This window comes from Strigops habroptila, chromosome 12 (genome assembly GCF_004027225.2).
Source record: "Strigops habroptila isolate Jane chromosome 12, bStrHab1.2.pri, whole genome shotgun sequence".
Lineage (NCBI taxonomy): Eukaryota > Metazoa > Chordata > Aves > Psittaciformes > Psittacidae > Strigops > Strigops habroptila.
Window position 1 is genome coordinate 22,499,953 of NC_044288.2, and position 12,361 is coordinate 22,512,313.

Below are 12,361 nucleotides of genomic sequence, written 5' to 3' on the forward strand. Positions count from 1 at the left end.
TCTGGATTCTCTTTTGAAATCTGAGGCTCCAAATTTAAGGAGATGTTTTTCTTTAGGCACTAAATGGTGAAAACCTGACTTGTGCCACCAGAAATAAAAAGGGCAGTGCTTCCCCATGATCTGTGCCTTTCCCATATTAACACCGACAAGATTTGGATTCTCCTGTTTGCTTTTGTGACTAAGCTTTTAACAGTAGCTTATTCTCTAATGAAATTAATAAAGCTGCAGTAATACCTTAATCAATGATAATAAATACTTAAATCACCCTAAATATTCAGTTGCATTGGAAAGGAGGGAACACAACTGTGTCTACAGGGCCTGGAGCCCTTTCCCAGCTGGTTCCTGATTTACAAAGAGCATTAAAATGAGAAACCCCCCACATTTGCCAAAGCTTTAGCACATGGTAGAGCTGAAGAGCCAACACTGGGGCAGGGTGAAAGAAAACAGGGAGGCCCAGTGAGGTGACCCCGCTGCCCCGGAGTGCCCTGCTCCGGGAGGGACCTCTGACATGTGAATGCCCAGTGGTCTGGGGCACATTTTTGATCTTGGGTTCAGCACCTCTGCTCAGCTGCCTCCACACGCTGCAATTCCTGCGCTGTGGACATCTGAGGAAGGTGTTGGGGGAAGCCTTGAAGGCGTTGCTTGTGGAGCAGCGAACCAAGCTGAGCAGGGGGGTGGCTGCTTTTCTTACAGCACTGGGACCTTCCTTTCCACCACGCTGTGGTTTGAGTACCACAAGGGCAGATCAGATCTGTGCCCTCCAGCACACCAGTGTCATCTGCTTTCCTCTCCCCAGTCAACACACTCAAAACGCATTGCATTTGACTTATTTCCACGAATCTTCACAGCAGGAAGGATCATATTAAATGCAATGAAAGCAAGAAGCTACTTCCCTAAACGACTTGTCAGATTGCTTAGGGGGCACTCTCTTGCTGCCTTGTAAAGCTCTACTTTCACAACGTTTCTGTGGTAGCTGGATGGGGCAGGATGTTAACAGTGAGAAGAAATTTTCTTTTAGACAGGTGAAGTCCCTGGGCTGCCAGAGGTCTTCATCTGATCATCTGACAGAAGTTGAACACTACTGCTGGCAATATTTAGCCCCAGTGGACCGGCTCACGGGGAACAGACAGAACCCGGAGATGACACTACAGATGCCAGCCTGTTCATACAACTAATTCATGGCAGAAGGGTATGCAAATTCTGAAGACACTGAGTAACTGCAGTAAAACCCTGGAGTACGTATTACTGCATAATGACACGTCTACTTCTTTGACAGCCTGATGCCTTCAGCCTTCCAGCGAACAGGACATCAGCACGCACCAGAGACACACAGCAACACAATCTGCAATTCTAGCTTGTTTGCAGGCAAAAAGATGTGCTAGTAAGCTTAAGCACTTGAAATACTTAAATGGCAGAAGCTGTAAGGTTTCTTCCATTTGTTTTTCAGGATTCAGACAGCAATATTGGACTATCATCCATTTCTGTCCCTTCTTCAAACCTCCTACCTCCATTGTGACATGGATGGGCAAAAGCACCAGTGACCAAACACACCCGTCCAGGGCAAGGAAGAATATGCCAGAAGAAATGAAGAATTTAGCTCCACCTCCCTCCCCCCAAATATCCATCATACAGATTCCTCTTAGGAGGAAGCATTTCATGAACTACAGTGAAAAAATTCTTTGCTAAGTAATGGCTAGAATGAGGAAGCAGGCTGGCCTGGGGCAGCTTTCGCTGTCATCAACCAGAGCAGCCACTAAAAATCCCTGCACTCCTCAGGACACAGCTATTTTGAAATACTAACATCTCTGGAGCATTGCAGGACCCCAGCACATTCCAAGGCTGTGCAGAGATGTGGAGTAGGTTTAGCTGTGCTAATTTAACCTCATTAAGAATGAAAAACAGGCTGGAAAAACAGTAGATTACACAAAGGTCAAGTGAATCTGTCTACAAACGCTGTTGAGTAATGAAAAGTGAAGTCTGTATTTTCCCCCCTTTCACACAGTGTTTCCTCCAAGAACAACAAGGCAGCACAGGCAAATGCTGTTGCATACATTAAAACTTTGCCTGAATGCTCCAGAATCTCTTGTCTATATAATGTTTAGCATAAAAGTTAACAGTTGGATTCAATGCTCTTAAAGGTCTTTTCCAACCTAAACGACTCTGGGAAGCTGTGTCATAGTTCATACATACCCCAGACACAACCAGCTCCCCTCCCAGGTTCTGAACTTCAGCCTTCACTTTGCTGCAGATGTTCAGCTGGTGGCAGTACAGCGCGATGCGCTGCAGGTAGGCCAGGAGGTCCTGCTTGCACGCAGAATCAGGGCACTGGGGAAGAAAACAAGGTGAAGTTTTACTTTACAATCCCGAAAACTGGAACAGAAATCATTTAGGGAGAAACCAGACAACTCCGTTCTGTAATAGTCAATGTGCTCCAGAGATCATTCCCCTTTCTGCTGAGCCTTGGTTTTCAACAGACAACTGAGCAATAGATGGGCATCACTAAATACGTATGAAAAACCAGGAGCAATAAACACAGGCGATCAGAACACGAAATCTCTGGGGCTCCTTTCAGCTGCACGGCTGCCCTTGAGCTCCCTGTGAGGAGGAAGAGGAACAAGAGGAGGAGGATGAGGAGGGCTAGCTAAGCTTTCCAGAGCAGGTTTGGTAACCACGAAAGGTCCCAGGACACAACAGCAGTGATTTGACATCAACATCTCAAGTTGCAACCAGCAGATCTTACCAAACCCAGCCTCAATTCTCCATCTTCAGTATTTTAAGCTCGGAAATTATCAACTCGACAGTTACTCAATTATATTGGCAGAGGAGGTATTTTCCTCGTTTCTGCTCCCAATTTCTCAGCAGTGTGGAAATGAGATTCCTCACCAGGCATGAAATAAAATTTTTAAGGTGCTTGCTGAGGCGCACATCTGCAAGATAAAAGCAACTGTTTCAGCTCGGCGATTGAAATGCCGTTCAGGGAGCTGCTTCTCAGGCAGAAGGGAAGGGCCATCCCCTGCTTGCAGAGCCGAGCACGAGGTGATTAATGAGCCACGCTCAAAGTGGATTTCAAAACAAGAGGAGCCCTGCTGAGGGGCACAAACAGTCCAAACCAGGATCTGCAAGCATAAGACAAAAAGGCCATGGGAAGCCTTTTACTACCCATGCCAGTCCTGTGGTATCATTAAAAAGGCAGTGAGCGTGGTGGCCAGAATCGCTCCTCCAAGGAATAACGGGCTGTCTCAGACCTACTGGCACGCTCTGGCTGTATGAAGATTAGTGAATAAAGCTGCTGGCACGCCCTGAACTCCACAAACCCTTTGCCCAGCAGACTTTGGTGCTGTTGATGAATAAACCCAAGGGCACATGTGCCATGGTCCTGCCCTGGGCATGCAGCATGAGCAGGGCACCCACAGCTGCCTGCGCCCCAGTACAGGGCACTGACCATCTCATGACTGGGTAAACCCTCGGGCAGGCTCCAGCTCCAGCCACTGCTGGTGGTGCTGCAGGCAGTGCCCAGGAGGACAGATTCTTAAACCAGACTGGATATATTTGTGATGGCAGAAGCTATTGCAGTAGAGATGTGGGAAATCCAGGGAGACCTTAGAGCAGCTCCAGGGCCTAAAGGGGCTCGAGGAAACCTGGAGAGGGGCTTTGGACAAGGGCCTGTAGGGACAGGACAAGGGGAATGGCTTTAACCTGCCAGAGGGGAGATGGAGATGAGCTCTGAGGCAGAAGCTCTTCCCTGTGAGGGTGCTGAGGCGCTGGCACAGGGTGCCCAGAGAAGCTGTGGCTGCCCCATCCCTGGCAGTGTTCAAGGCCAGGTTGGACACAGGGGCTTGGAGCAACCTGCTCTAGTGGAAGGTGTCCCTGCCCATGGCAGGGGTTGGAGCTGGAGGAGCTTTAAGATCCCTTCCAACACAAACTAGGCTGGGATTCTATGACACCATGGTCACGTTCTGGTGCCTGCAGGTGAGGACACTCTGCTGACAGTATTCACATGGAGCATTTGCTACCCACAACAACTCATTTGCCAAAACAGACATTTAACTCTGAAAGGATGGCGAGTGTAGCCAGTAAATATGTTTGTTCTATCCAGGGCCAGACCAAGTGGGTTTTCTAAGCTAATGTGGTACTTGAGCACAGCAGAGGCAAAAGATCTGTACTATATGTTGCATACAGAGATGCCCTGTATGGCAGGGTGCCGAGCTGTGATCCAAGGCAGCACACACACAGACAATATGAGAACATACATTACAATGGGATTTTTGGCAAGCTGGGACAAGCATGCCAGGCTGTGTAACACAGGCTATGGAGATTTGGATGGCTTTGTGGGCATCTGACCCGGTGTAACCAGAAACGGACTGAAATCACCACCTTAGTTCCAAGGAATGTAATGAAACACCCAAAGTATCTGCAACTCTTATGTAGGCACGTTGCTTCCATCAGTGAAGTGAAACCCACAAACAAAGCAGCAAAAGCTTGCAGGTTCATTTTTTAAGCTAATCAATATTAGTCAGCAGTACAAGATGTTTTTGAGAAAGTCCACAAATAGCATCAGCCAAAGAGCTAATGAAAAGCTGAAATTACCATTTGGGAAACTGCTCTCCATCTCCCAAACAGCTCATCTAACAAAGCCAACGGGCAGCACAGCGGCACACTGAATGGAACATTGACAAATGCACAATACAGCACGTCAGAAGGACCCTGAACAATGCAAGGAGCTTTATAGGCTCAGAGTTTATGGAAACTAGTTAAGGAAAGACATTCTCAAGGAAAGAGGCTGCTGCATGTTTCCTGGTGGCTGAAGAAGACAGCAAAATATTAGCAGGGGAAGGATGGAATAGGAAATATTACTCGGCTGTACTAGATCAATTTGACATGAGCTGGAAAACCACATCCTATCCTGTGTGTGCTATTTCGACAAGCAGAATAGAGAATTCAGTCCAAAGACAGATGATGTTTAAATAGAGATGTAACACAAGATAAAAAAGAACATCAACAAAAGGCACTGCAGATGCCTGTATAAGCCCTGTCCTTTCCTATGCAGGAACACTCAGATAAAACCTAAAAAACCCTAAAGGCAACAATTTCAAAACTGATTAAGAAAGATTACATTATTGTATTAACCTGCAACAGCCACAGACACAAAACCCCTGTCTGCCGAGCTAGCTGGGGAGGGTTCCCACAACACAGCCACAGCAGATAGCTGCACTGTGTTCAGAAACAAATGTGCACTGGGGACATCCCCACCTCCCCAGTCCACCAAAATGAGATGCTGACTCTGCTGCCAGAGGGGAGATTGAGATGAGCTCTGAGGCAGAAGCTCTTCCCTGTGAGGGTGCTGAGGCGCTGGCACAGGGTGCCCAGAGAAGCTGTGGCTGCCCCATCCCTGGCAGTGTTCAAGGCCAGGTTGGACACAGGGGCTTGGAGCAACCTGCTCTAGTGGAAGGTGTTGGAACTGGATGAGCTTTAAGCTCCCTTCCAACCCAAACCATTCTGTGATTCTATGATTCTACAACTCTGTGGTGGTTGTTGGGAAAAACTAAGCTGGTTGCTCCACATCAAATCCAGGATCTGTCCCAGACAGAGCAAACACACACACATTCGCTTCCTACTGCCCCAACTGAACCTGCGGAGAAGCAGAATCACCTTTTTCTCCCTTTTCTCAAGGAAAAGGGGCAGGGAAAGCCAGAAGAGCTCTCCCATGGTGTGTGCTGATTAAGATAAGCACACAACCCCCATCCCCACATGTCTGGTAGGTGTAAGAAGCAACTGCAGACACCTTCCTTCCTCCCACTGTCTCTCTTGTTTAGGGTATGAACACTGCTGAAACAATAATTCACACTGAAATACCCTGGCCAGCCCCATGTCACTGCTGCGCTCAGTACTCTGGTTAGAGAGGCTGAAAGCAGGCACGTAGGGGAAGCACAGGCAGTGGCAGGGAGCACATCCCTGGACCAGCCTCTGCAGTGCAAGGACCAGTTGACAGCAAGAGGCTGCTGGAGCGTTTTACTGGGGAGTGGGGCAATCCCTATGCTTGCCCCCAGCTTCTTTCAATGTAATGATCAGATACAGATGTAATCTCAACCTCCCACCACTATCAAAGAGGAAAATGCAACAGAGTTTTTTCTTTTGCTTTGTAAGTATCCCAACATTGCAAAAAGAAATATTACGGAGGATTATCATGTTGCTGCAAATCATCTTCGTGTGTGTTGTACTCAGAAGCGCTTCCTGTTCCCCCACTCCAAACAAGCAGAGTGCTGCTTTGAGTGAAAGATGGAATACCTTTGGGAAAATCTGCCGGCTGATGGCTAGACACTTCTCACCAGACGTGAAATACCTTGGATAATAGCTTTTATAGTTTCAAAGGAAATGTGCTGTAAAAGTGCCTGACGGCAGGAGTTAGGAGTTCCTGACACACTAACATGAGGGGTCATGATTCACCCGATGTTGCGTGGCAAATAGGACATAAAACCCCATCCATTTGTTAAAAGCCTGTATTAGGCACAGGAAGGCATTAGTGCTCTGCTGAAGTGGTTGCATTGTATGTCCCCTGCAACTGTCAGACAGTTCTACATTAACAAGTTTCTAAAGAGTATGTAAGCACACCTAATGAAATATGCAAGCTCCAAATATTAGTAGAGTATGGAGAAGGGAAAAAAAGCTATATTCTTGTCAGAATGACTAACTGTACAGTCCTGCTTGTATTTATCTTCCAATGTGTGCTTAACCTTTTACATTTTTAAGGACCTTACTTTGGCTAAAAGGAGCCATTTAGTTTTCTTCTGTATTTTGCAATGGCTTGGAGTAGAAAACCAGACACCAACTTTGCATAAAACATGTGAATTAAAAAGAAAAAAGGAAAAGGCATTGTAAACCTTCAGCCCAAGGTCCCCTGAGCTCTATAACACAAACTGCTCCTTGCTTCATTTACCTACAGCAGCAACACACCTGATTCTTCCAGAAATACAGTTGTCAAAATGCTCTAGAGCAAGGAGACCCATTTTAAAAAACACATTTCAACATTCGCTCCCCACTGAATATTTCTCACTGCATCATTAATAAATAAGGGTGAAGACAACATCCTCTGGATGCAGCATTTAAAGAGAGATCTGCATTACAAAGATTTACTTCCAAAGTGACAGTTTCACTTCAAACCTTGCCTTACGAATTCTGATTCAGAGAAGGACTGAAAAGCAAGTGATGGCTGTACTAAACAAAGTTTAGGCCATGATCTCAGGCTTCACCTACCTGCATTTCAGGGTCCCTCTTGAAGGCAGAGTATTATTACTAATGCTGATGTTTCTCTGCAATTTGGGTGTGGACAGAGACCAAAGATGCTTTTGCCTGGCCCAACCCAGTTTCTGAAGTGTCTCAGGACAGGCAGGTGCATTGCATAAAACCCCTGAGCTGGCCATACCTGTTCAATCCTACAGGAATTCATTTCAAATACTTTTGTACATATAGCACAGCACACACACACCAGCCTGGGACAGCATAGCAAATACTGGGTCACTACGTGCCTTGCTCAAAGTCTTCATCAAATTCTGACTGGGCAATGAAAAAAAACACTCAAGTTTTGACAATCTCCCCATTCAGTCTATGGGGCATTTGAAAATTGGTAATATTAAAAAGCTGCCTCAAAATAATATGAAAGGTTGTGCAACAGTGCAACAGGCCATGTGCAGTAATTATGGTGTTGCCTACATGGTCTTGTCACTGCTTTGGAAAGTCTTGGGTGTATTCTGAGCAAGACAGAAGTGACATGAATTCAGTGTCAGTCCTGTTCAGTTACAGAACTGGCCTAGATACTATGTGACATGAAGCAGTGCTGGCATATTGCTACCTTAAAATGGTAGGTGCTTGATTTAAGCCAAGGATCTGCTAGTGTTACTGCTGGGCATATTTAGCTGCTTACACTGCTTAGGGTGGCAGGAGAGCAGCAGGAAAGAAAAGGCTAGAATTTTCCAGCAGCAAATCTGGAAAATCAGTTTAAAAGCCCCAACCCCTCAAAGCTAAACACATTTTCTTCTGTTCATCATGTCTGCAGTACTTAAAGATCTCCTATTGCTCATTTGTGCTGGAGGCATGTGAACATGGTTTGTGACTTACATGGTCAGCAATAGTCCGGCCCAGCTTGTCCATCCTTGACCCAGCCTCCGCAATCTTCTTGGCTGCACTAATCACATCTGACGTATTTTTCAGTGGACCTTTACCTCTGCAAAACAGAACAGAGTCTACCTTCTAGCACCAGAAAACTGGAAGAGTGAACTATATATTGCCTCTTCTGTTCCATACAGTATTGGAAGTGATTCCTCACCCAAACTGTATGAGTAAGGTTGCACAGAACTAGGCAGGTGTAATCATTACAGCACCTTCATTTTTAAGGCAATTTCCCCCTTCCAGCACCTCCCCATATTTAGATTAAACCCAGGAATAAAAACATCTTAAATTTTACTGTTTTAAGCACCCTAATGATGATAAGAGATAACATTTTAGAAGACAGATTTGCAATTTTCATCGAATGCAACATCAAGTTTAAAAAATAGCGTTGTATAAAACCTGGTAAATGAATTTCAAAAGGCATCAAAAACCCTCTCTTTCTTTTGCAAATAACTGTACCAGGAACCATTTCCGCAGTACAGCAATATTGAGAGCCCATAGAATTTAATGTTGTAAAGAACTGAGCAAATATATGTATATATATTCCTTGGGACAAGAATCACCCTTAAGAAAGAAAGACAGACAGACAGGCAATAACTGCTGTGCATCTATAGATCAATTTAAACAGTTATTACCACCCAGTCACTGCATAGTAATGCATCTCCTGAGTTAATACAGGCTTTAATAGGGTAACATCTAAAGGAAATTATAAGAAGTAAGACTCTTAAGAGTGCTTGCAAAATATTTCATTGACAGACCAGCATCCCAGGCAGTTCTGAGAGAAGGTGGTGTGCACACAAATGAAAAACACTCACCTGGTGAAGTCTGTCATTTCCATCATAATCATACACATTTGTTTCGCCAGAACAATTATGTCATTACCACTGTCATCCCATTTGGATACTTCAGCATCCAATTTACTCTTTTCTTCCTGGAAGCTTGCAACTTGCTCAGCAATCTTCGCTTTTTGCTCTTGAGGGAGCTGAGCCATGATCGCCTGAAAGAGAGAGTTTTCTCACATTGCCATTGAAGAAGGCTTTTTGGAACATTTCACTAATAACCAATTTAAGTCATGTGGATGGGGGATAAAACTTTAATAGCAATCCTCTACCTAGAGGCTTCACAGAACCATCTCCTTCCATTTTGAATCGAAGGTTATGCTTTTTCTTAAGAAACAGTGCCCAGAGAGACAAGCTGACACCTGAAACATGGGCATTTGCAGGATAGAACTGTAACACTCCAAACAAGTTTGCCACATATTATCATCCCTCAAAGAAAATCTGCATGAAGAGGGGGGCTTGCCTTTCCTATAAAATTTAAGAGTTTTAAAAGGAAGTTTCACTTGGGTATCTGTCAGTGTTGCAATGCACAGAAGAAATATTAGGTGTCTCTTCCCTGCAAAAAGCTAGATGTACCGTTTTGGAACATGCATACTGAGGAAAGAGTAAGTGAAAATAAAGAGTGTGTGCTTACTCCTGAATAAAACCTATCAGACTAGGTTTACAGCCTGCATGAGACTCAATGCCTTTGCCTTCATAAATACTGGGAGCATTCATGCCTCCAGGAGCAGGTGAAAAGGAGTCTTCAGTACAAAAAAGCCTCTGGCAGCAGTTGTGTTATAAGGTAAATTAGAAATGTCTGCATTTAAATAAAAGAGGGGAGAGGGATACAGGAATAGAGAGTGCTTGTACAAAGCAGGAGAGCATAAAAAATACTCTCAGTATAATTCCAAAGCTGATGTGGCAGAAGGCTGATAAATAAGGTCTAGTCCATGCCTGGTTTCAGGCTAGCAGAGCCTTCCCAGAAAACCTTCCATGGCACTTTCCCAAAAGCATAAATTGTTATTGATAAAGAAGGGGACATGTCAAATAAAAACAATAGGGATGGCCTGGTTTTCCTTCAATGTACTGATCTTATGTTTTCAGCTATTAATGATTATATATTGCCTATCAATGCTTTCATTTTTAACAGTCATAGGAAATGCAGTTAATTTCAATGATTTCATTTTTGAGCTCCTCTCAATGACGTCTTGATCAATGCTCAGTGACCAACATGTGTGTGAGAAGCCAGTTTGTAAAAATTTCTTCTCCACAAACTTAAGATTTGACAGCTGAAAATAACATTAGTACAATGGAATGATTTGCCTCCTATCTCCCTGAAGAAACTCACCTAATTGAATGGCAGTGCCTACAACATCTGTGATGCCCACATATAAAGTACTTCATAGAATTACAGAATCCCAGCCTGGTTTGTGTTGGAAGGGAGCTTAAAGCTCATCCAGTTCCAACCCCCTGCCACGGGCAGGGACACCTTCCACTAGACCAGGTTGCTCCAAGCCCCTGTGTCCAACCTGGCCTTGAACACTGCCAGGGATGGGGCAGCCACAGCTTCTCTGGGAAAAGTCTGTGCCAGCGCCTCAGCACCCTCACAGGGAAGAGCTTCTGCATAAGAGCTCATCTCAATCTCCCCTCTGGCAGGTTAAAGCCATTCCCCTTGCCCTGTCCCTACAGGCCCTTGTCCAAAGCCCCTCTCCAGGTTTCCTGGAGCCCCTTTAGGCACTGGAGCTGCTCTAAGGTCTCCCCTTCAGGAGCCTTCTCTTCTCCAGGCTGCCCCAGCCCAGCTCTCTCAGCCTGGCTCCAGAGCAGAGCTGCTCCAGCCCTCGCAGCAGCTCCGGGGCCTCCTCTGGACTCGCTCAAGCAGTTCATCGGTATTAAAAGGATTCTGATCTTTCAGGACATCCAAAGTAACACTCAGACATTTCTCACATCTCTCAGACCAACACATGCTTCATTTCACTTAACCTCCTCTTTAGAAGAAAACTGGAAACAAAGAATTCCAGTTTTCTGATCCAACATTTTCACCTCCTCCTCCCCCCAGTATTTAACCTGGATTTTCAAAGCAAACTGAACCGTTTCTTGAAGGCAAGTCACTGTTTTAGAATGCTCAGATTTCTTCCTTACCCTTGCACTTTGTCCAGCAATGAGCTGATCATCTTCAGTCTGAATACTTGTTCTGCTTCGGACATCAAAGTCCTCGGTCTCAAAGTCGGAATCATCCAGCTCTTCAGGAGTCTGAGGAAAGAGTAATTCAGTCAGAGCCAAACAGTAGAATTCATGGCTCTAAAAAATCAACAAGAATATTGTTTTCAAGCAGAGAGATTGGAAATCAGTGAAGGTAAAAATTAGTCCATGTTTTCAACAAAAAGATAAATACAGGGACTGTGCCCAGAGTGCACTCACGTGTGAGTATATATGCTTGAGTGCTCATGTTAAACACATCGGGATGCCCCAAATTTCGTGCCAGGTACTAAGCACCTGAGCTCTTTCAGGTCACGAATGCAGTCAGGGTTTGAAACACACGAAAAAAGTTCTTGCCAAATGAACAGTATTTTTGCAACTTGGTTAAATGTAAAAGCTTCACTTGAGATGCTGAAGCTAAAATTACACACAGCTCTAAGGCCTGGTTCAAACCCACCAACATCGTCTTTAGTACAATTATGAATCAAAGCACAGACTAAATTAACAACAGCTAAAATGTATCGAAATTTATTCTTATCCCCCAGGAAAAGCTGAAAATTTTTAGCTAGTAAGGGCCAGCTTTTACGCTGTAGGCTAAACACATCTGACCTAGTTCCTGCTTGCCTGGGATTTATTTTTGCCACTGCCACTCTATAGCTGGCAAACTTTTTATAAAGCATATCAAGTTTAAACAGCATATTTGTCAAAATACTACATCTTTGCTTAGAGTGGCACTTCATGACAGTTTTACAGAGCTGGGTCAACAAAGACCTTCACTGATAAATGCTATACATCGTGATTAACAGATAAGATGCAAATAAAGTCCCCGCTCTTCAGATTTCTTTCCTATCATTTGAATTTTACAAACTTGTTTTCCAACCCAGACATCTTGTGATACAGTTAAAATAAAGATAGATACACAAAACAGTTGCCAAAAAGCAAAGGTGAGCATGCTGATAATCAGGATCCAGGATATTTCAGCCACCATCTCCTCTCCATGTCTTGAAGAACAGAGGATGCCCGCAAAATCATCATAAGGACATATACTAATAGCTCAGTGTATCAATATTAAAGAAGTAATATATATATAAAAAAGACAGTTCTGCTGCATCTTTAGAACCTGTTTATGATTCCCAAGCCCCCTTCTCTGCCCAACCATCCTAAATCCCCAAAAACCTGGG

At 44.6% G+C, this 12,361-nt stretch overlaps 1 protein-coding gene across 2 annotated transcripts in view; it reads right to left on the bottom strand.

Moving 5' to 3' along the window:
- The window catches only part of CTNNA1 (catenin alpha 1), a 125,647-nt gene that overhangs the window by 1,233 nt on the left and 112,053 nt on the right, over positions 1-12,361 (bottom strand). For both annotated transcript variants that reach the window (XM_030504960.2, XM_030504961.1), the window contains exons 14-17: positions 11,124-11,234; positions 8,979-9,160; positions 8,113-8,218; positions 2,191-2,325 (exon numbers count right to left, since the gene is read on the bottom strand). In XM_030504960.2, the coding sequence (XP_030360820.1) occupies positions 2,191-2,325; positions 8,113-8,218; positions 8,979-9,160; positions 11,124-11,234 (534 nt within the window). The remainder of the gene's footprint in view (positions 1-2,190; positions 2,326-8,112; positions 8,219-8,978; positions 9,161-11,123; positions 11,235-12,361) is intronic.